The 24525-nt window shown below is 40.6% G+C and overlaps 1 protein-coding gene across 3 annotated transcripts; it reads left to right on the plus strand.

Annotated features, from left to right (window-relative positions):
• Positions 1–17136: 17136 nt before the first annotated feature.
• On the plus strand, positions 17137–23361 carry SAP18 (Sin3A associated protein 18). 3 transcript variants are annotated; one of them, XM_047853029.1, is made up of 4 exons: positions 17137–17463; positions 17621–17730; positions 22576–22698; positions 22958–23361. In XM_047853029.1, the coding sequence occupies exons 1-4, from the start codon at positions 17152–17154 to the stop codon at positions 23112–23114; spliced, it is 702 nt and encodes a 233-aa protein (XP_047708985.1). In that variant the 5' UTR covers positions 17137–17151; the 3' UTR covers positions 23115–23361. The 3 variants fall into 3 exon arrangements, with proteins under 3 accessions (XP_047708985.1, XP_047708994.1, XP_047709005.1); XM_047853038.1 differs by having other exon boundaries at positions 17137–17445; XM_047853049.1 differs by having other exon boundaries at positions 17287–17438; positions 22958–23184.
• Positions 23362–24525: the final 1164 nt, after the last annotated feature.

A 24525-nucleotide genomic window follows, 5' to 3' on the forward strand; every position in this document is an offset into this window, starting at 1 on the left:
TAGTAGTGACCTAATTTTTAAATTGAATGCCATTTAATAAAATGCAGATACTGAGGCACCTGGGTGACTCAGTTGGTTGAGGGGCCAATTTTGGCTCAGGTCATGATCTCCTGGTACATGGGTTTGAGTCCAGCATTGGGCTTTGTACTGACAGCTCAGGGCCTGGAGCCTGCTTCAGATTCTGTGTCTCCTTCTCTCTCTGCCCTTCCCCCCCCACTCACACTCTGTCTCTGTCTCTCAAAAATGAATACACGTTAAAAAATCAATCAATCAATAAAACGCAGATACTGGCATTATGATTATATAGGAGAGAAAATAAATTTTGAGATACTTACAAAGTTTTAAAAATACAGTAAAACCTTGGTTTGCCAGAGAAACATGGTTGTGATCTGAGGCACTTGTATATCAAAGTGAATTTCCCCATAAGAAATAATGAAAACTCAGATGATTCATTCCACAACCCAACATAGTCGTATAAAAATTATTATTATAATACTGTAATATAATACAAACTAATAAAGTACAAAATATAAAGAAAAATAAACAAATTGACCTGCACTTACCTTTGAAAACCTTCGTGGCTGGTGTGAGGGAGGCAAGAGAGGAGGGTAATCGGGTAGGACGGCTTTCACTACCACTAACAGAATCACTGCTATCTATTGCTCAATGGACTCTTTTTCTTTTTGTGCAACTTTAACAAGAAACCTATCCAATGACACTTACTTTTGCCTCCTTTGGAGGATTTCACGGAAATGGGACATTGCGTTGTTGTTAAACAGATTCATCACTCGCACTTCCACAGCCTTACTCAAGTCGTGTTTTCTACAAAATTGTGCATTGTTTCCCACATTTTACACATCTCCCTAATCTCATTTGAGGTGGGGGATTCCTTTGCCTTTTTTTCCTCCTCCTCTGCAGATGAGATGCAGATGTAGACTTCGTATAAAATCTTGCAATTTCGTACAAGTCAAACCCACAAAGAGATACCACCTCACACCTGTCAGAATGGCTCACATTAACAACTCGGGCAACAACAGATGTTGGCGAGGATGTGGAGAAAGAGGAACCCTTTCCAACTGCTGGTGGGAATGCAAACTGGTGCAGCCACTCTGGAAAACAGTATGGAAGCTCCTCAAAAAATTAAAAATAGAGCTACCCTACGACCCAGCAATTTCACTACTATTTATCCAAAGGATACAAAAATACTGATTCGAAGTGGCACATGCACCCCAATGTTTACAGCAACACTATCGACAATAGGCAAGGTACGGAAAGAGCCCAAATGTCCATTGACATTTGGATAAATGGATGAAGAAGATGTGGTATATATACACAATGGAATATTGCTTGATGATCAAAAATAATGAAATCTTGCCATTTGCAACAACGTGGATGGAACTAGAGTGTATTATGCTAAGCGAAATAAATCAGAGAAACAAATATATGGGTTTCACTCATACGTGGAATTTAAGAAACAAAACAGATGAACATAAGGGAAGGGAAGAAAAAATAAGAAAAAAACAGAGGTGGAGACAAACCATAAGAGACTCAAATACAGAGAACAAACTCAGGGTTGCCGGCGGGGTGTTGGGTCGGGGAATGGACTAAATGCACGATGGACATTAAGGAGGGCACTTGTTGGGCACTTGTAGCACTGGGTGTTACATGGAAATGATGAATCATTAAATTCTATTCATGAAATCATTATTACACTATATGTTAACTTAGATTTAAATTTAAGATTAATTAATTAAAATTTTAAAATTAAAATTAAAAAAAATCTTGCAATTTCAGCCACTTGTACTTCTTGATGATTTCCTTAACTTCCACCATAATCATCTCCTTCTTCTCTACTGCCTTTCTTTTCAACCTTTTTCTGCATGGGGGGGGGGGGGCATTGTATATGCTCACATGGATGTTGACTACAGCACAGTATTCATAAACTCTTATCATATACTGTATTTAACGTAACTGGCAATAAGGCAGCAGAGGAAAGGGTCTATATCTGCAGGCAGCCTGACCTAGAATGAAGCAAAGCATTCCTAAGCTTACTCTTGTATGGAAAAGCAAAGGACTGTCCATAGGTGCTTTGAAGTGACAAAAAATAAAAAAATACACTGGTGCCAGTTGCAGGCACCTTCAAATGTTCTGAAAAATCACTGATTTCTGTCGAAACCGTGGTCTGAGACTGAGTGTCAGGGAATGGGAGACAATGACACACAATCCCACAGTGAGGGAGAGAGAGAGAGAGAACCATTGGTTCAGTTGTGATCATGTGATGTTCGGCGTCACATACTTCTCATATTGCAAGACATCACTCGTTTATCAAAGTTAAAATTGATTAGAAATGTTCGCTCATCTTGTGGAACACTTGCAGAACAGGTTCCTCGCAATCTGAGGTTTACTGTACTTGTAAATCATAGTAAACAGGCATAATTTTCTTACGGTACATCTCTGGTCTGAAAACCAAAACTGGATTTGTGATAAGTCCTAGCAGTTAAATTTCACAATTATTTAATGAAAGTCACAATACAAATTATACTTCATGTAATATTTAGGAAAGAAATTTGTGTCAGCCCATATACTGGTGAATAACCTGAATAATGTTTATGGTTTCATACCCCTTATAAGATTGAAACTGCTTGTAAAGATCTAAAACAAGCAGTTTCTATTTCAGTCCTTTTTATATGCTTCATAAAAAAATTTCTTAAGAGATTTTTTTTGCCCTTGGGGCACCTGGCTGGCTCAGTTGGTGGAGCATGTGACTCTTGATCTCAGGTTGTGAGTTTGAGCCCCATGTTGGGTGTAGAGATTACTTAAAATCTTAAAAGAAAAATAATTTTTTTGTCCAAAATGAAATGATTTTAAGGAATTATTCCATTGCAACTTGTAATATTTTAATTTGGTAGAAGAAAAGTTTATTTACTAAGGTAAATGATATAATGATCAAACCTAAGTGATATAATGCTAAAAATGAGGAGAAAAATATTTATATATTTATTTATTCATTCATACATTTATTCATTCATTCATTCCTTTTTAAATTTTAATTCCAATATAACTAACATACAGTGTTATATTAGTTTCAGGTATACAGTATTGTGATTAAACAATTCTATACATTATTAAGTGCTGATAAATGTACTCTTAATCCCCTTCACCTATTTCACCCACTCCTATACCCACCTCCCCTCTGGTAACCATCAGTTTGTTCTCTATGGTTAAGACTCTGTTTTTTCCTTTGCCTTTTTTCTTTGTTTGTTTTTTCCTATCCTCCACAGATGAGTGAAGTCATATGGTATTTATCTTTCTCTGATGACTTGACTCCATTTAACATTATACTCATTAGATTCATCCATGTTGTTGCAAATGGCAGGATTTCATTCTTTTAATGGCTGAATAATATTCCATTTTGCATATATACCACATCTTTACCCATTCATTTATCAATGGACACTCGGGTTGCTTCCATAGATGGCTATTGTAAATAATATGCTGCAATAAACATAGAGGTGCATATATGTTTTTGAATTAGTCTTTTTGTATCATTTGGGTAAATACCCAATAGTGGAATTACTGGTTCATATGGTAATTCTATTTTTAATTTTTTTAGGAACCTCCATGCTGTTTTCCACAGTGGCTGCACCAGTTCACATTCCCACCAACAGCACAAGAGGGTCCCTTTTCCTCCACATCCTCACCAATACTTGTTTCTTGTGTTTTTGATTTTAGTCATTCTGACAGGTGTGAGGTGATATTTGCAGTGGTTTTGATTTGCATTTCTCTGATGATTAGTGATATTGACCATCTGTTCATGTGTCTGTTGGCTATCTGCATGTCTTTTTTGGTGGAATGTCTGTTCCTGTCTTTTGCCGATTGTTTAGCTGGATTATTTGGGTTTTGGGTGTTGAGTTTTATAAATTCTTTATATATTTTAGATACTAACTCTTCATCAGATATGTCATTTGCAAATATCTCCCATTCAGTAGGTTGTCTTTTTGTTTTATTGTTTCCTTTCCTGTGTAGAAGCTTTTTATTTTGATGTAGTCCCAATAGTTTATTTTTTTTCCCTTCCCTTTTGTTTTCCTTGCCTCAGGAGACGTATCTATAAAAATATAGATACTGCTGTTGTCAGAGAAATTACTGCCTGTGCTCTCTTCTAGGATTTTTATGGTTTCAGGTTTCACATTTAGGTCTTTAATCCATTTTGAGTTTCTTTTTGTGTATGGTGTGAGAAAGTGGTCCAGTTTCATTATTTTGCATGTAGCCATCTGGTTTTCCCAACACCATTTGTTGAAGAGACTGTTTTTTTGGCATTAATCATATAATTGTGGGCTTATTTCTGGGCTTTCTATTCTGTTTCATTGATCTATGTGTCTATTTTTGTGCAAGTACCATACTATTTTGATGACTCTGGCTTTGTAATACAACTTAAAGTCTGGAATTGTGATGCCCTCCAGTTCTGTTCTCCTTTTTCAGGATTGCTTTGGCTATTTGGGGCTTTTTGTGGTTCCATACAAATTTGAGAATTGTTTTAGCTATGTGGAAAATGCTGGTGGTTATTTTGATAGAGATCACATTGAATGTGCAGATTGCCTTGGGTAGTATAGACATTTGCCAAAGCAAAAAAAAAAAGGGGGGGGGTACATACATCCCAATATTTGTAACAGCATTATCAACAATAGCCAAACTATGGAAAGAGGCCAAGTGTCCATCTACTGATGAATGGATAAAGAAGATATGGTATATATATATATACAATGGAATATTACTCGGCCATCAAAAAGAATAAAATCTTACCATTTGCAATGACATGGACAGAGCTAGATTGTATTATGCTAAGTGAAATAAGTCAGTCAGAGAAAGAAATATACCATATTATTTCACTCATATGGAATTTAGGAAACAAAGCAGATGAACATTTGGGAAGGGGGGAAAAAGAGAGAGGGAGAAAGAAGTAAGCCATAAGAGATTCTTAATGATAGAGAAGAAACTGAGGGTTGATGGAGGGAGGGAAGTAGGGGATGGGCTAAATGGGTGATGGGTATTAAGGAGGACATGTATTGTGATAAGCACTGGGAGTTATATGTAAGTGATGAATTCTACTCCTGAAACCAGTATTTGACTATATGTTAACTAACTAGAATTTAAACAAAAATTTAGGGGCAAAAACCCCACAATATTTGTTCTTCCAACCCATGAGCAGGGAATGTCTTACCATTTGTTTGTGTCATCTTCAATTTCTTTCATCAATGTTTTATAGTTTTCAGAGTACATGTCTTTCACATCCTTGGTTAATTTATTCCTAGATATTTTATTATTTTTGGTGCAATTGTAAATGGGGATGTTTTCTTAATTTTTCTTTTTGCTGCTTCACTATAGTGTATAGAATTTCTGTATATTGATTTTGTACACTGTGACCTTACTCAATTCACTTGCCAGTTCTAGTAGTTTTTTAGTGGAGACTTTAGGGTTTCTGTATATGGTTTCATGTATCTGCAAATAGTGAAAGTTTTACTTCTTCCTTACCGATTTGTATGGCTTTTATTTCTTTTTCTTGTCTGATTGCTGTGGCTAGAGCTTCCAGTACTATGCTGAATAAAATTAGTGAGAGTGGACATCCTTGTCTTGTTTCTGATCTTAGGGTACAATCTCTCCATTTTCCACCATTGGGTATGATGCTAACTGTGTTTTTTTTCATGTATGGACTTTATTATGTTGAGGCATGTTCCCGCTAAACCTACTTTGTTAAAGGTTTTTAATCATGAAAGGATGTTGTACTTTGTCAAATATTTTTTCTGCATCTATTGAAATGCTTGTATGGTTTTTGCCCTTTCTCTTCTTGATGTGTGTGTTTCAAACTGATTGATTTGTGAATACTGAACCACCTTTGCATCCCAGGAGGAAATCTCATTTGATCATGGCCAATGATTTTTTAATGTATTGTTGGATTTGGTTTGCTAATATTTTTTTTGAGGATTTTGCACCTATGTTCATCAAAGATAGTGGCTTATAGTTCCTCTCCTTCCTCTCCTCCTCCTCCTCCTCCTCCTCCTTCTTCTCCTTCTTCTTCTTCTTTGTAGAGTCTTTATCTGGTGTTGGTATTACGGTAATGTTGGCTTCATGGAATGAATTTGGAAGCCTCCTCCTCTTTTATATTTTAGAATAGTTTGAGAGAATAGATATTAACTCTAGTCAGAAAAAAATCTGCCTGTTATAAAATAATTTTATTAGTCTATGGAACCCCAAAATATCTGTAACACTCAACAGCTATATTTTTACAGAAAAATGACAACCCACATTAGTGAATTCCAGTTTCAAATTCTGGCCACAATTCTTAGTTTTACAATTTTGTATTTCTTGGTTTGCCAGCCTACTGGAAAAAATCACTCAATAGTGTGCCTGATCACTTCAAGGTATGATATTGAACCTCCCTTTAATGGACTTTGAAGTCCCCAGGCATGAGGTCCTCCATTAGTAAATTGGGCAGTTAGTGCATTGACCCCTTTAGGCTATTGGAGACTATTTAGGAACCATTTATTAAATTGCATAAGGCTAAAACATTGAGATGTTTGCTTAGACAACTAACTAATTACCGGGAACTATATCAGACATTAAGTAGAACTTAGTTAACTTGGGCTGTTTGAAAGTAAAACAAAGTAAAACTGTAAAAATTGAGATTTTTTTGATATTCAATTACATTTTTTATTAATAGATTTCATTTTTTCTTTTCCAGTGAGATGAGAACTCCTTATCTGAATGCAATAGCTATATGAATTTAAGAAACCATTAGCTTTTCCCCGCCCCTGTCATTTCTTTCTTTGTATGGGATAAGACTTCTTCCACCCCCTTTTAAATTTTCCAGGGTTACTTCATTGAAAAAATCAAAGCACAGCTGGTGGAAGGTCCAAACCACCACTATGAGTAGGGACGTAAGGCAACCAGAGTTACAACAACAGAGAGCATGCAACACATTCCAAAAACACCTCCTGAAGGTCCAGGCCCTGGACAGTGTATGACCCCTTTTGAATATAGTAGTGCTCGCCGGTGCAGGACATGTAATAAGCTATTAAAACACATAAGGGGCAGAAAACTAGCCAAAATGATGAAAAGGAAGAACTCTTCTCAAAAGAAATTCCAGGAAGAAATGACAGCTAGAGAATTGCTCAAAACAGATATAAACAATATATCTGATCAAGAATTTAGAATAATAGTCATAAGATTAATAGCTGGGCTTGAAAAAAGCATAGAAGACAGCAGGGAATCTATTGCTCAGAGATCAAGGAACTATGAAATAGTCACAACGAATTAAGAAATGCCATAAATGAGGTGCAAAATAAACTAGATGCAGTGACAGCAAGGATGCAGGAGGCAGAGGGGAGATTCAGTGAAATAGAAGATAAAATTATGGAAAATGATGAAGCCAAGAAAAAGAGAGATAAGAAAATACTAGCCCCCAAGGGGAGGATTAGAGAACTAAGTGATTCAATGAACTGTAATAATATCTGTATCATAGGAGTTCCAGAAGAAGATGAAAGAGAGAAAGGGGTAGAAGGTTTACCTGAACAAATTATAGTTGAGAACTTCTCTGATCTGGGGAAGGAAGCAGACATCCAAATCCAGGAGGCCCAGAGGACTCCCTTCAGAATCAACAAGGTCTTCACCATGGCGAATCATAATGAACCTGGCAAAATACAAAGCTAAAGAGAGGATTCTGAAAGCAGCTAGGGACAAACAGGCCTTAACTTACAAGGGTAGACACATAAATGTAGTAGCAGACCTGTCTACTGAAACTTGGCAGGACAGAAGGGAGTGGCAGGAAATATTCAATGTGCTGAATAAGAAAAATATGTAGCCAAGAATCCTTTATCCAGCAAGGCTGTCATTCAGAATAGAAGGAGAGATAAAGGCTTTCCCAGACAAACAAAAACTGAAGAAGTTCATGACCACTAAACCAGACTTGCAAGAGGTCCTAAGGAGGACTCTGTGAGTGGAATGCTGCAAAGACTACAAACGACCAGAGACATCACCACAAGCATGAAGCCTACAGATAACACAATGACACTAAATCCGTATCTTTCAATAATAACTCTGAATGTAATGGACTAAATGCTCCAATCAAAAGACATAGGGATCAGAATAGATAAAAAACTAAGATCCATCTATTTGCTGCCTACAAGAGACTCATTTTAGACCTGAGGACACCTTCCGATGAAAGTGAGGGGATGGAGAACTATCTATCATGCTACTGGATGTCAAAAGAAAGCTGGAGTAGCCATACTTTTATCAGACAAACTAGACTTTCAATTAAAGGTTGTAACAAGAGATGAAGAAGGGCATTGTATCATGATTACGGGGTCTATCCTTCAAGAAGAGCTAACAATTGTCGGGTGTCTGGGTGGCTCAGTCGGTTAAGCATCTGACTTAGGTTCAGGTCATAATCTCACAGTTCATGGGTTGGAGCCCCACACTGGGCTCTGTGCTGACAGTTTAGAGCCTGGAGCCTGCTTCGGATTCTGTGTCTTCCTCTCTGTCTGCCCCTCTTCTGCTCCTTCTCTCTCTCCCTCTCTCTCTCCTTCTCTCCCTCTCTCTCTCTCTCAAAAATGAATAAACATTTTTTAAAAATTAAAGATAAGCTTACAAAAAAGAGCTAACAATTGTAAATGTTTATGCCCTCAACTTGAAACACCAACTATATAAATCAATTAATCACCAACATAAGCAATCTTATTGATAAGAATATGGTAATTGCAGGTGACTTTAATACTCCACTTACAGAATGGGCTGATCATCTGGGCAGATAAATCAATAAAGAAACAATGGCCTTGAATGATATACTGAACCAGATAGACTTGACAGATTTATTCAGAACTTTTCATCCAAAACAGCATTCTTCTCAAGTGCACGTGGAACATTCTCCAAGATAGATCACATACTGGGTCACAAATCAGCCCTCAATAAATATAAAAGACTTGAGATCATACCATGCATACTTTCAGATCACAACACTATGGAACTAAAAAGACCCTGAATAGCCAAAGTAATGTTGAAAAAGAAAACCAAAGTGGGAGGCATCATAATCCTGGACTTTAGCCTCTACTATAAAGCTAATCATCTACTAATCATCAAGACAGTATGGCACTGGCCTCAAAATGGACACATAGACCAATGGAGCAGAATAGAGAACCCAGAATTGGACCCACAAATATATACCCAACTAATCTTTGACAAAGTAGGAAAGAGTATCCAATGGAAAAAAGACAGTCTCTTTAGCAAATGGTGCTGGGAGAACTGGACAGCAACATGCAGAAGAATGAAACTGGACCACATTCGTACACCATACACAAAAATAAACTCAAAATATATGAAAGACCTAAATGTGAGACAGGAAACCATCAAAACCCTAGAGGAGAAAACAGGCAACAACCTCTCTGACCTCAGCTGCAGCAACTTCTTACTCAACACATCTCCAAAGGCAAGGGAAATAAAAGCAAAAATGACCTATTGGGACTTCATCAAGATAAAAAGCTTCTGGGGGCGCCTGGGTGGCGCAGTCGGTTAAGCGTCCGACTTCAGCCAGGTCATGATCTCGCGGTCCGTGAGTTCGAGCCCCACGTCAGGCTCTGGGCTGATGGCTCAGAGCCTGGAGCCTGTTTCCGATTCTGTGTCTCCCTCTCTCTCTGCCCCTCCCCCGTTCATGCTCTGTCTCTCTCTGTCCCAAAAATAAATAAACGTTGAAAAAAAAAAAAGATAAAAAGCTTCTGAGTAGTGCTAAGAAGTATTCTTTCTGCTCCTACTTTCTGGAAGAGATTGTAGAGAATTCATATAATTTCTACCTTAAATGTTTGGTAGAATTCACCAGTGAACCCATGTGAGCCTGGTGCTTCTCTTTCAGGAGGTTGCTAGTTATTGACTCTACTCCTTTAACAGATATAGGTCTATTAAGAAAAACTAGTTCTTCTTGTGTGACTTTTGCTAGAAATTTACTTTTTAAAATATTACTTTTCATTTCTAAAGTAAATATATGCTTATTATGAAAAATGAGTAAGATACAAGAGAGTAGAGTGTCTCAGCTGCAACTCTGACCAAGAAGTGAAGTCTATTTCTGCACTTCCTTCATTTTTGTCATGGCCTTGTGACTTGCTTTGACCAAGAGAACGTGGCAAAAGTGAAGTTGTGTAGCTAACGAGCCAAGTCTTCAAGATGCTCTTATTCTATTGGAACCTTGAGACTACGGTGTGAAGAAGCCTGAATTACCCTGGTAAAGACACATGACCCAGCACTAGTACCTACCTGGGAGGCAAAGTCCTCTTAGAGATCAGATAAGTACAGTGGCATGAGGGAAGCCAGATGAGACCAGAAAAACTGCCCAGCTGAGCCCGGCCCAGAGAAATGGCCGGTGTCTTAAGCTTTTGTGTTTTCAGGTGGTTGTTACATAGCACTAAGAAGATAATTGATACAGTGATCAATAAATATGAACTGATATAATTATTACCATATAAATCTAAAAGATGAGAATATGACCTTGAGATAGTTACCAAGGCACTTTAAAATGTCTTTTATCACTTGTTTTGGTTTATTTATTTTGACAGAGAGAGAGAGAGTGAGAGAGAGAGAGAGAGAGAGTGTGCACAAGTGGGGGAGGGGAAGAGAGAAGGAGAGACAGAATCCTAAGCAGGCTCTGCACCATCAGTGCAGAGTCCGATGAGGGACACAAACTCGTAAACCTCGAGATCATGACCTGAGCCTAGCACACCTGTCTTTAATAATTTAATAGATACTTTAGTGTTGGGTATATACAAAGGACTGCCTTAAATTTTATGTATGGTATTACGGTATCAATACCACGAAGACATCTATCACATGCATTTCCAAATCTCAAAGAACTGACATGTTATTGGAGATCTTTCTTCATGTGCAACCTTAGAATCAGGGCCAGAAGAGCCACCCAAGTCTCCCAAAGTATCACTCCTTCTAGATTTGATATTTAAATACCTAAACCAAATACCTTCCATAGCTTTTTTTTTTTTTTTTCCAATTGAATAATGCTCTCGGTATTTTGCAGCAATTTAAGATGAGCCCATATCTGGGGCACCTGGATGGCTCAGTCAGTTAAGCATCTGACTCTGGATTTTGGCTCGGGGCATGATTTCATGGTTCGTGAGATTGAGTACTGCCTTGGGCTTTGCGCTGACAGTGTGAAGCCTGCTTGGGATTTTCTCTGTCTCTCTCTGCCCACCCCTCCCCCCTCACACTCTCTCTCAAAATAAATAAACTTAAAAAAAGATTAGTGCATATCTATTTGAATGTACATGATAATGAATTGGCAAGGATTTATGATTAAGTACTCATGGGAGCAATGCTATTTTTTTCCATGAGATTTTCACGAAATCAGCTATCCTTTGGCAATAGAGGGAATTGACAGGGAATTAGCCTCTTACTTTGCCCCCTTGCCTCTTTGCAAAAGATGATGCAGTCTACATAATGATGAATATAACGGCTCACATTTGTTAGGCGTTTAGTTTATAGCAGCCACTGTGCCAACTATTTTAGATGCATTTATTCCTCATTAAGTATTATCCTAATTTATGGATCAGGAATCTTTGACTCAGAACAGTTAAGTGATTCAAGATTAACCAGCTAGCAAGTGACTAAGCGCAAATTTAAATAAAGATCTATCTAAATTCAAAGACTAAGATTTTTAAGCATTAATTAAGCTTTTTAAAACTACTTTTTAAGTTTTTAATTTATTTTGAGAGAGAGTGCGAGTGGGGGAGGGGCAGAGAGAGAGGGAGAGATAGAGAGAGCAAGAGAGAATCCCAAGCATACTCCGTGCTGTTAGCACAGAGCCCGATGCAGGACTCGATCCAACGAATCGTGAGATCACGACCTGAGCCAAGATCAAGAGCCAGACGCATAACCAGCTGAGCCACCCGGGTGCCCCACCATTAAGTAAGCTTTTTAGCTGCTCCCTACAATTTGCTTCTGGTGAATATGTTGTTGACACTGCAGACTCTTGAGGATGAGGATGTCTGTTTAAAAACGATTATCAGTCTAATCATTCAAATGCTTAAAGTAGGGGGTAAAGTGAGAGATATTTCAACCCTCTGAAATGCCAGTGTGCCCTCATTCCCTTAGCTTAAAATGTACTGTAAATGAGATGGTTCTCAGAACAACCTGAGAAGCTAGTTAAAAAGTGGATTCCAGAGGCGCCTGGCTGGCTCAGTCAGTGGAGTGTGCAACTCTTGATCTCAGGGTTGTGAGTTCAAGCCCCACGTTGGGTGTAGAGATTACTTAAAAACAAAAGCCTTTAATTAAAATAAACAAAAAAAGTGTATTCCCAAAACCATCCCCCAGAGCACATTTTAGTGGGAACAGCCTTTACAAACACTGCCTCTCTGGTTGTAGTGTGAGCAATGGCTGAAGGGGTGACACAGAGACCAGCTAGGAGTGTCAGGACTGGCTCATGGGGGCATTGCTTTTAGGGCTGATGCCAAGCAGGCATGTATGCTTATTTGTAAAAATACAATTTTTAGGGAAACATAAAACAATGTATCTTCTAAGTAGTAATTATACTGCTTCTAGGCTTAATTTTTCTAGGAATCGTTATGGAAATTCACATATTTTTGCTACTCTTGGTAACAAGCAGAAGCTTTACTGAGAGTATTTACATACACTTCTGTCCAAAAAAAGAACCCATAAATATTGTGCTTATAAATGTCATATACCTAGTCTCCCACAGATGCACCTGAAGAAATTTTAAAAAGGTTTCATATTCATAACTCCCCAGAAATATCCAGATTTACAACCCACAGCTTTTGTAAAAAAAGAGAAAATTTTATGAAAAATATATTCCACTAAATCTTTTCCAGAAACAGTTTGTACACGTTCATGAATATCTGTTTCCTGCCATCAGAAAGCTGTCCTTCTGAATCTCAACAGCGAAAAAGCCATGGGGTTATAGTGATTGACTGAGGCAGATTCTATAAAACTTCACCTTACATATTTCTGATTTTAATTAGGGTAATCTACTTGCGCCCTGATTGAAAATGCCAAAACATGTTTCAGAAGAAGAGCGAAGAGGACGGGCGGAGACCCATACCTCAAATGTTCATTCTTTAAACATTTTTTGTTGTGGCAAAATATAATGTGGAATTTGTAATTTTTAGGCGCACAATTCAGTGGCATTAAGTATATTCACAACGTTGTGCAATTATCACCATTATTCACTTCCAGAACTTTTCATTGTCCCCAGGAGAAACTCTGTATCGTTAGACAGTAATTTCCCATCCCCCCCCCCCCAGGCCCAGGTGACATTTATTTTACTTTCTGTCTCTCTGAATTTCCCTATTATGAGTGCTTCATATGTGTGGAATCATGCAATATTTGCTCTGTTGTGTCTGGCTTATTTCACTTGGCATAATGTTTTCAAGCTTTATCCTTGTGGGCATGTATCAGTCCCTCATTCTTTCTTAAGACTGAATAATATTCCGTTCATGTGTATCAATTCATCGGTTGAGAGACACTAGGTTGTTTTCACCTTTTGACTATTGTGACTAATGCTGTTATGAACACTGGTATTCAAATACTGATTAGAGTCCCTGCTTTCAATTCTTTGGGGCATATACCTACAAGTGTAATACTCATGCGCGTGAATTCTAAAGAGAACGGACGCATATACTTAAATATTATAATCTGTGTTCAGAGCTGGATCTAGAAGCTCAAGTAGGTGGATTGAAGCATGCTGAAAATCCACCTTAACTTCTAAACTGTACCTGCGGTTCCACTGCTTCAAGGTACTGGGAAATTCTGTTTTGATGAGGGCCTGTCATTTGGAAAGGTCCAAATGAGAGCTTACGTCTAAGAAACTAAACCTCCCCAATAATGCCAATAATACGTTGTGAGATTCTTCATTTCCCCACTTTCATTGTTGTTCCTTTAACTGATTGATTACAGTGCCCTCATGTGTCTATATTTTTATACTATGGAAGTTTTGAAATAAGTGATGGGGAGAAAGGAGCATATTTGTGATGAGCCCTGGGTGATGTATGGAAGTGTTGAATCACTACACTGTACACCTGAAACGAACATGACGCTGTATGTTAACTGGAACTAAAATAAAAGCTTAGGGGCGCCTGGGTGGCGCAGTCGGTTAAGCGTCCGACTTCAGCCAGGTCACGATCTCGCAGTCCGTGAGTTCGAGCCCCGCGTCGGGCTCTGGGCTGATGATGGCTCAGAGCCTGGAGCCTGTTTCCGATTCTGTGTCTCCCTCTCTCTCTGCCCCTCCCCCGTTCATGCTCTGTCTCTCTCTGTCCCAAAAATAAATAAACGTTGGAAAAAAAAAAATTTAAAAGCTTAAGTAAAAAAAATTAAATTAAGAAAATAGAATCATAAAACTGGGGAGAAAATTTAAAGATCTTTTTAAAAACTGAATATTCACTTCACGCAAGGACCCATCTCTAAGCAGTTAAAACACTTTTTTTTAACAGAGATCTAAATCACACACACAAGAGTATTTAAAACGTATGGCCACAATGTGACCAATGAACACCCCCCCCCAAACCCCTCTAGTGAGAAAATGCTAGCTAGTCCATTAGAAGCTCCCTAGGTGCCCTTCATAAATTGCATTACCCTAGCTTACAACTCAGAAGTAACACTGTCCTGAATTTAGTGTTAATCACTGCCTTGCTTTTCTTTATAGTTTTACCACTTTGTGTTTGTTTTCCTAAACAGCATTTGGGGGAAGGGGGAGAGAAGGTTCCTATTTTTTAACTTTCCACAAATTGAATCCTATTGTATGTATTGTTCTGTGACTTGCTTTTTTTAGTCTACTTTTTAAATAAGCATATGGATGCATTCATTCATTTTCAAATCTTTATGAAATTTCATTTTATGAATATATTCTGGGTAGACATTCAGATTTTTTCTAGTTATGAAAAATAAATGTTTCAATGTTGTTCAACATGTTGCCTGGTGCTCACGTGTGACTATTTCTCTGGGTATACAAATACAAGTGGTATACCTGGGTCTCAAGTTGTGCATATATCCAATCTTTCTAGGTAACACCAGTCTTTCCACAGTGGATGAGAGTGGTCTATAAGAATTCCATTTTCTCCATATCCTTGCCAGAACTTGGTTGTCAGATTTTTACATTTTGGCCGATCTGAGTAAAATGTAGTTGTGGTTCAAACGTGCATTTCTATGATTATTCATGAGGTTGGGCAGCTTTTCAAATGTTTACATGTAATTTGTGTTTCTTCTCTCCTATGAAATGCCCATGATGACTCATGCTCATTTTTCTAACGGACTGTTTGAAAATTTTTTTTTATCAATTGATAGGTATTCTTTTGGGATGGGCTTTTATTTATTTATTTAAAAAAAATTTTTTTTTTCAACGTTTATTTATTTTTGGGACAGAGAGAGACAGAGCATGAACGGGGGAGGGGCAGAGAGAGAGGGAGACACAGAATTGGAAACAGGCTCCAGGCTCCGAGCCATCAGCCCAGAGCCCGACGCGGGGCTCGAACTCACGGACCGCGAGATCGTGACCTGGCTGAAGTCGGACGCTTAACCGACTGCGCCACCCAGGCGCCCCTGGCTTTTTTTTTTTTTTTAAATAGCAAGATATAGTATTCATACAGAAGAGTATAAAACATAAACATACTGCTTAAAGAATAATTTAAAATCTAACAACTGTGTAACCACCATAAAGGTAAAAAAAAAAAAAAATAGAATGTTGCCAATACTTCAGAAGCACCTTCTTTGCACACACCCCCATCACCGTGCTCTTCTTTTCTCAGAGGTAATTCCCATTCTGGCTTCTGTGATTAGTTCATTGCTTTTCTTTTTATAGTTTTATCACCTGGGGATGCATCCTGAACAGTATAGTTTAGTATTGTCTGCTTTTGAATGTTATGAAAATGGATTCACACGGTATATAGATTCTTCTAGCTTTGATGCCATACAGCCACTATGATGTTTGCGAAATTCCTGTTGTTTCACATAGTTGTAGTTTCATGTAGCTGTAGTTCATTTTTGTTGCCATACGGTGTTCCGTTGCTGTTCGGCACTTTTGTTGCTGTACGGTATGCCGTGACTCACTGAACTCATGATTCATTGTACTCATGACGGAACTGGGGTTGTTTCTAGCTTTTTGTTCTTATGAACAAAACTGCCAAGAACATTATTGTAATGTCTCTGGATACACTTCAGCAAGATCTTCTCTAGGGCATATACCAAGGAGTGGAATTATAGATCTAAAGTATACATATATTCAACCTTACTAAATAACCCTAAGCCACTTTCCAAAGTAGGTATACCAGTTTACACATTCATCACCAGCATCGGAGAATTCCCATTAAGTCTGCCAGCAAATGTCAGAGTTTCTAATTTTTGCCAAGCTAGTGAGTGTAGTTTGTTTCCAACCAATCAATTCAAGCCAATTACTATGGTTTTAATGCATTCCCTGAATAATTATTCCTGAGCACCTTATATGTTTATTGGCCATTTGGAATTCTTCATTTTAAAAGCACCTGTTCAGTTATTTTGCCCATTTTCTATTGGGATGTCTGTCCTATTCTTTATATATCTTGGACACTAGTTTTTGCCAATCACATGCATCACAGATATTTTTTCCCACTCTGTGGTTTATGTTTTTCTTTATGATGAATTTTGAAGGTCAGGTTTTGTTTTGTTTTTCCAATTTAGTCAGATTTATCAATCTTTTCTGGTTAGTATCACGTATCCCAATCCATAGGTCACGAAGATGGTTTATATCCCAAAAGCTCTAGTTTTGCTGTTCATTTTCAAGTCTTTGATCCATCCGAAATCGTGTTATTGTGGTGGGGGAATGGCTCACTTCACTTTTCCCCCATACAGACAACTATTCCGTGAGCATTTACTGTTCAAGGGTGTGTTACACAACTTGTTATTCCTTTACTAAAGAGTTCGATACTTTGCTAATAAAGTCATGTTTTTGCTTACTTACCTCCTGTACCACTCGTAAGAGTTTTGCGTTTGTTAACTTATTCATTACATGCGAAAAGTGCCACCGCAGGCTTCTTTGGCCCGTGAATATTTCAGGTAAATTCCCAGGCTACCAACGGCCTGCGAACGACCGCCTCCCTCAGAAGCTCCGCCCCGCGGACGCCAATGCCCGCCTTTTTCCTGAGGACGCAACACGCAGGCGCGGCCGGACCGGAGCTCCCGCGCCGCACAATGAGTTGCGCCTGCGCCGGCAAACGCCCCGCCCCGCCTCCTCTGGTCCTCTATAAAGCCTCGAGCTTCTCCTCGCGAGAGACTTCGTTCTCATGCTCGCTGCAGGGGTCGGAGGTCAGAGCGAGCGTCTCGCGGGCCGTAGGAGGAAGATGGCGGTGGAGTCGCGCGTTACCCAGGAGGAAATTAAGAAGGAGCCGGAGAAACCGATCGATCGGGAGAAAGTATGGGGTCCGGAAAGAGGTGGAGGTGGGCCTGGCGGGGCGGAGAGCGCGGCCTGTGCCCGAAGGCGGCGGTATTCCAGCTCCCCGGGCGGTTCGGAGGCCGCGACGCCTCCGGAGGGGAAGGGAGCTGTGGGCTCGCAGCCGCTTTCTTTAACTTCTGCCCTTCCTCCTTTCGCCCCCAGACGTGCCCGCTGCTGCTGCGTGTTTTCACCACCAATAACGGCCGCCACCACCGAATGGACGAATTCTCCCGCGGAAACGTACCGTCCAGCGAACTGCAGATCTACACTTGGTGAGAGTGCTGGGGCCGCGGGGGGCGCGGCCCTGGGGGGCGGTCGGACATTAAGTAATTCCCTGTGCCAGGAAAGAAGTGTCCTCCGTGTTTTCGCTTTTTCCCCTCCACTCGGGGCCTTTGGGCCCAGCTCTCAGAAAGTTGGAGGTTTTGCCTGGTAGGTAAAAGGGGCCTGTCTTGTAACACGTTTACGGTTCAAACTTTTTTGAGTTGTGAAGAATTGACAGACCCAAGATTGCTGTCGCTTGTTGTGGCTGCTGGGTACAGAAATCACACGTAAAGAAAATGCGGCGGCCTTCTTTAAGGGGCTCATGGTCATGGGATAAAGGGAAGGAAAGGGAAGTCATGGGATATTTATCCTCGAGAGCATTTATGTGTGATATTAATCCTTAGGCGCCATGCGTTTAAAAAAAAGAAAACAAAGAAAAAACAGGTTGATTTTTGATCTGGTGCTTGATGGAAAAGATTGTGATGCGTGTTCAGTAAAGCCTGCCCCTGAATATTTCTCTCATGGGTGGGTACCTTCCATACCCCCAAGTCTGTCCAGGGCCAGTACATTCTGCAGACTTCTCTTTAGTGCTGCACGTATTTCCTTAGTTTCACATCATAATGGCTGTTTAGTAGCAGAAAAAGGTTAATAACTCTTAAAACGATGCCTTTATTGTGATAAAGATATATGTAGCGTTACATTTGCCACTGTAAGGGCTCCGTTGCATCAGCTATATTCACATTGTGCAACTCTTAACCTGTTAGCAAAGCTTTTTCATTTCCCCCAACAGAAGTTCTACACCTAATAAGCAGTAACTCCCCGTTCCTTTCTTCGCCCTGGTAGTCTGTTTGAATTTGCCTATTCTAGGTATCTTAAACAAGTGGACTCATAACAGTGTTTGTTGTGTTTGCCTTATTTCACTTAGCGTGATATTTCGTTCTCTTTTTATGGCCGAATAATACTTCCTTGTAGGATATACCACATTTTGTCCACTTATCTGCTGGTAGGCGCTTGAGTTTCCATTTTTTGGCTTTTGTGAATAATGCTGCTATCGACCTGGATCTGTCTAATCCCTGCTTTCAATTCTTTTGGGTATATACCTAGAAATGGGACTGCTGGAACGTACAGTTATATGTTTAACTTTTTGAGGAACCACCAACCTTTTTCACAGCAGCCGCACCATTTTATAGTCCTGGAAGGGTATGTAATTTTAAACTGTGAGCCCAGCACAGTACAACTTGATTCTTTAAACACTGGGACCTTATTTGTCTTTTTGGAGGTGCCCTGTAGTGTGCTTCCAGTTCAGCATCATTCCAGGATAAAAGTTCCAGGGAGATTGATTTAACTTACAGGGAAGAACTGTTACTAAAGGGTTGATGAAAATCTCTATTCAGAGATGAAAGTGTATGCTTCTTCCAACAAACAAGAGTTCCTGTTTGCCAGGTGCTATGCTTAGATTCTGAGGGTATGAAGTAAAGAAGGTATCGCGGTTTCCTACAGGAAGCTCAGTCTAGCGGAGAAAGCCCGTGAAGAAATACTAAGTATACTTCAGGGTGAAGATGGCAGAGTGAGATTTTACCAAAGACCTTCTGCTCCTAATCCAGAAGAAAAGTTACAAAAAAATTCTGCCCTAGACTGTCCTGTCCTTAAAGCACAACCAAATAAGGAAAGACCACCCATGTTGTATCTCAAAGTGACGGCCGAAGACAGATTCTGAAAGACTGAGTAGTTGGTGTCATAGTAGCACAGAGCCCTGCCCCCTCTGCCTAAGAGCGGTACTGAAGGGAGATGAGTGAATAAATCTTGGGACTTCTTGATTTGTACAAGTAGACTGAGGGACTAAATAGGCAGCCCTAAGATAAGTCTAAGAAAGAAGAGTGCAGTCCAGAAGACCCTAGCAGAAGCAAACTGAATGTGCCGAAGTTCAGGGCACTGTATGGAGTTGGGGTAATAATAATAAGCCAGATGCCACGGGAGTGGTAAATCTCCTGTGCTTGTATGGTCATTTAACCAGGTTATTGAAAGAGAAGTAGTCAGGTAAGCTGTATCAGGGTTCGGTCAGAAAAACCGAACCAGCAGGAGATCTGCATGAAGGGCTTTGGTTCACGTAATTATGGAGACTGCCTAGGTACCTAGATCCCGATCTGTAGGGCGAGCTAGCAGGAAGGGCCAGGCTGGAACTTGAGCAGGAGCTAAAACTGCCCACAGCAGCCTGCATTTCTTATTCAGGGAAGCCTCCCCTCTGTTCCTAAGGCCTTTCAACTGATTGAATCGGGCCTACTCTGATTGATTGAATGAAGCTTACTCAGATTATCTGGGATAATCTCCTTAATTTAAAGCCAACTGGTTATAGACTTTCATCACATACACAGAATACCTTATAGCAACACCTACATTAGCGTTTGATTGAATAACTGGGGCTGTAGCTTTCCCACATTGACGCATAAAACTGACTCTTACAGTCACACAGCAAAGTCTCTTCCCAAGAGAGCTCTTTCTTCATCCATGCACTCAAGCTTCGGGCTGGTGGTCAGAAAGCAACGCTTGGCATTCCCAGCTATTAGTTTAGGGAGACGGTCGTCGGCAGGTTGGAAGCTTGTAGGAGATTTACTGTCAGAACTGATAACGGATGTAAGCCAGATTCCCTCAGTTCGTTAGGACAAGATGACAGTATGGGAAGGATTTTTAGAAAGGAAGAAAGAACTCTTTGTGGTGCACAGCATTAGTACATAAGGTGTGCCGGGGAATAATTGACATCAGGTGAAAAAGAAGGTCACCTCCAAGACCGATTTAAAAAATCAGCTTGATCTCAGACTTCATGGGGACAAAGTTAAAACAGGCAGGGGAGTTGTTGCAGAATAGAGTAGAACTCTGACCGTTAAAAAAGAAAAAAAGCTACAAAATTAGGAGGTGACAGGAGGGTAGCAGTGTGACTCTTTATCTGAAATTTTGTAATTCCTTCTATTTTACTTGTTTTTTCTTCTGTTAAATTCAATGGTGACTTTCGTTAAAAATACGTATAATATTTGAAGAATGAATTATATTTTTGAATTACAACTTCATAATACATATCAAGTATAATGTGCTTGATAATCTTCAAGGGTTTTTTTTTCTGCCTCATTGTGTATGTGTACAAGAAGATGCCTACAGTGGTGTTAACATCACTGGTCATTTCTGGCGGGTGAGATTTGGGATATAATTTACTGCATTCGTGCATGCAGCTTTTCCTCCTCTGTAAAGTGTGTCAAGTGGAGAAAGGCAGTCATGCGCAGCTTCTCGCCCCAGCCTTGCGTGGCTGCATAAGACTGACCTGGGCCTGGAGCTTTTTTACTTGTTTGTTCGTTTGTTTTCCCCAAAGAGATAAGAACCCTCACAGCCTGTGCTGGACGTGTCTCTTTGGCAGTACCTTTCCCTGTTCTGGTTTGATGTGCCGTTGTCTGGCACCTGACCGGCCCCACTGCAGTGTCTGTTCCCAGGGGTCCTTTACCTGCAGCACAGGAAGGGTGCGTGCAGACTGTCGGCGCATCAGCTCCGGGGCGAGACCTGCTGGCGCTGAGGGACCCGCACTCAAGCCAGTCTTGTGCTGTCTTTTCTCTGTGCGAGTAAAGCATCGTTCCCTCCGTGGTCTGTGTGAGCCGGGTCCGTCTGGGCAACCCCAGTACCCACACAACATGCAGTAGGTTGACATCCTGGGCCTACTGCTCCTGCTGGAAGGCACGGGTGTGCTCTGTGCCGTCCTCCACGTGATCGGACTCCTCCCCTGGAGGTGGGAACAGCTGTCACTTGTGTGACAGAAGCTTTATACAGAAACGTTTAAAAACCGAGATGGAGAGGAGTCGAGGGCAACATATACGGAGTTCCGTAATGAGGTGGAAATAAGGCAGTGGTGGTGGGGAGTGGAGAAGACGATTCGATCTGTGTTTAGGAGGCAGAAACAACAGAGATGGGAAGAACTTAACAGTGCTTTTAGGTTTCTGACCTGAGCGGCTGAGTGGGTCTTGGTAGTTTCAGTGGTAAGAGGGCAAAGGGCATTGTTCTGGGGGTGATGCTTTTGAAGAGTGTCTGGTGTCCTTGTTTCATTCTATAGCACCTTATAGGCAAAGTTGTTTCAGTTCCGCATCGTCCATTAAGTTCTGAGTTCACATCGTTTCAGGGCAAGAATACGTATTGTCAAAGGAGCCTCTGCTTAGTCTAAAGAAAATTTCATGTTTCATTGGCCTTCTGGCCCCGTCATCTATAGAACTCTTAAGATTCCATCTTAGAAAGAAAAAACGTTACATCTTTACAAAAATGCTTTCCTGTCATTGAGTCTAAGATGCATTTCAACTTTAGACATGATAAAATGTGGAAAAGTATGTATGCTTTAGAAACAAGGAAATACAGTTATTTTAAGTGTTTAGGTTAATTTGGATTAGTTATTCTTAAGGAGGTAAATCACTAGCCCAGAAAGACTAGCAATGAAAGATAGCAGGTGTAATCCCTTAAAGTCCCTTTTGGCACTAAAAGTCTGACTTTAGTTCATCAAAATTTCAATCATTGAGGCTGGTAAGGGGCGTTTATGGGGCAAATAGTATTAGCCGCTTTAAAATTAAGTATAGGGGGCCCGGCTGACTCCGTCGGTAGAGCTTGTGACTCCTGATCTCAGGGTTCTGAGTTTGAGCCCTGCGTTGTGTGTTTTGAGAATGCTTAAAAATAAAATCCTAAAAAAAATAATAAGTATAAGACCTTGACAGCCTCAATTCTAACAGGTCACAATCCAGACACACATAATTAACTCATTATATGTCAATATCCTTGCTATATTACTGTTATATTGTTGATTAATCAAATGTAATGTTTTTTTAAAAAAAATTCAGGATGGATGCAACTTTGAAAGAACTGACTAGTTTAGTAAAAGAAGTCTACCCAGAAGCTAGAAAGAAGGGCACACACTTCAATTTTGCAATTGTTTTTACAGATCCTAAAAGGCCTGGCTATCGGTAGGTAACTTTTAATTTTTTAATTCCTGTAATATTTTTGGCTTTGATATGTTTTAACTGATAGGGATAACCCCTTTTAATGAGCCTCTTATTGGGCAGAAAATAAATTTATATGATCTTAACGTCCGGTTCAGCTTAATGTAGTAATTAATTTATAACTGTGCCGTAAGATAACGGAGCGAATCCAGTTCCGCGTTTACTTTGCATGTTTAGCTTCGTTGGTCTGTGATCCATTAACAGTTGGTCTCCTTTTCTGCAGAGTAAAGGAGATTGGCAGCACCATGTCCGGGAGGAAGGGGACTGATGACTCCATGACCCTGCAGTCGCAGAAGTTCCAAATAGGAGACTATCTGGACATAGCAATCACCCCTCCAAATCGGGCACCGCCTCCTTCAGGGCGCATGAGACCATATTAAATTTTATTTACTATTCCTTGAATTATTTTTCGTTCAGTTATGTAAAATAAACCTTTTCCTCCCCTCGTCATTGCCATTAAGCCTTTAAACTCTAAACGAATTGTAATGCGTCTCCTTAGGAATTAGATTTGGCTGTGTTGGGTGTTAACAGAACGTCCATGTCTCTGGTCCTTCCATAAAATAATGAAGAAAAGTGCTCTTAGCATCCGATGTAAAACTGTATTGTCAAATACATGTGTGCAATCAACCGGAGTGTGAAAGTTCATGGCGATGGGAACAGGGTTTAACTAGCATTTGGGGTTTATGCCGAGTAGTGGAGGATGCTGTGTTGAAGCCCGAGTGGGGCAGAGTGACACAGCCGTGGTATCGCACGAAATAGAGTGCGAGCTCGTGGCCCGGCCGCTCCGTGCAGGTAGAGCTAGGGTGAGGTGGCTGGCCGAGGCGTCTTGCGGGAGCACCAGCCGAAGCGAGTTGAAGAAGCCACGTGTGCTGGAAGAGATCGCGCCGTCTGAATCAAGGTACGGTGACATAAAAAGTGAGAGGAGGATGGGTGCCACGGGGCGTTTTCTGTTTTAAAAATGGGGAGAATGGGCATTTTGAAGACAGGAACCACTAGCGAGGAAACCAGGGTGAGAACTTAGGTGAGGGTGGGAAGGTTTCCCTTGAAGATCTGAAAATGGCGGGAGGGATGAAAGCCGAATCTTGAGACCTGGCAGCAGAGCCAGGGAGGAGGCCCAGTGGAGCGAGTAGGAGATACTCTCGCGTCCTTGACGGTGCCGGTGAGGGGCCGGGGGGCCGGGCTTGCGTCTGAGTGTCTGGTTGGAGGGTCCGCGAGCGTGATGCCGAGGACCGGCTGGGATGACGCAATCTGGTTGCGCCAGGAGCTCCGCGGCCGCGGCCCCGTTGCTTGAATCTGTGTGTGTGTGTAAAAGAGGGATGATGGCACACACGACTAGGTGTCTGCAAAGGCCTGACCTGTAAGCCACCGTAAGTCCTACCTGTTTTCCGTAAGGTCGAGTTTAGTCGCGACTGGAACCGGTCTTCCGTGGCACTCTTGTTCCCGTCTTGAAGTGTGCCGACCATGTGGCCGCTGGGGAATAAGCCTAAATGACGTTAGTGGATTACGGGAGGAAATGGAAGGCGTATATTCCAGAATGAAAGACGAGGTGCTGGCAGTGGATCTCAGCGTCCGACTGCGGTCGTTTTGTACACACAGAAGCAGCCTTTTAAATGTGACAGCTTGGAGCTTAGATCTAATCTCGGGCCTCTTCTCCTCAGAAGTTTACTCCAAACTCTTAGATTCTGTATTCATTCAGACTAGATGGACTTGAGTTCCGGAGGTCATAAAAGTAATTTCAACCTTTTTTTTTTTTTTTTTTGAGAAGAAGAGCCATGGTCCCTTCCTGTGTGT

This window comes from Prionailurus viverrinus, chromosome A1 (genome assembly GCF_022837055.1).
Source record: "Prionailurus viverrinus isolate Anna chromosome A1, UM_Priviv_1.0, whole genome shotgun sequence".
Taxonomy (NCBI): Eukaryota; Metazoa; Chordata; class Mammalia; order Carnivora; family Felidae; genus Prionailurus; species Prionailurus viverrinus.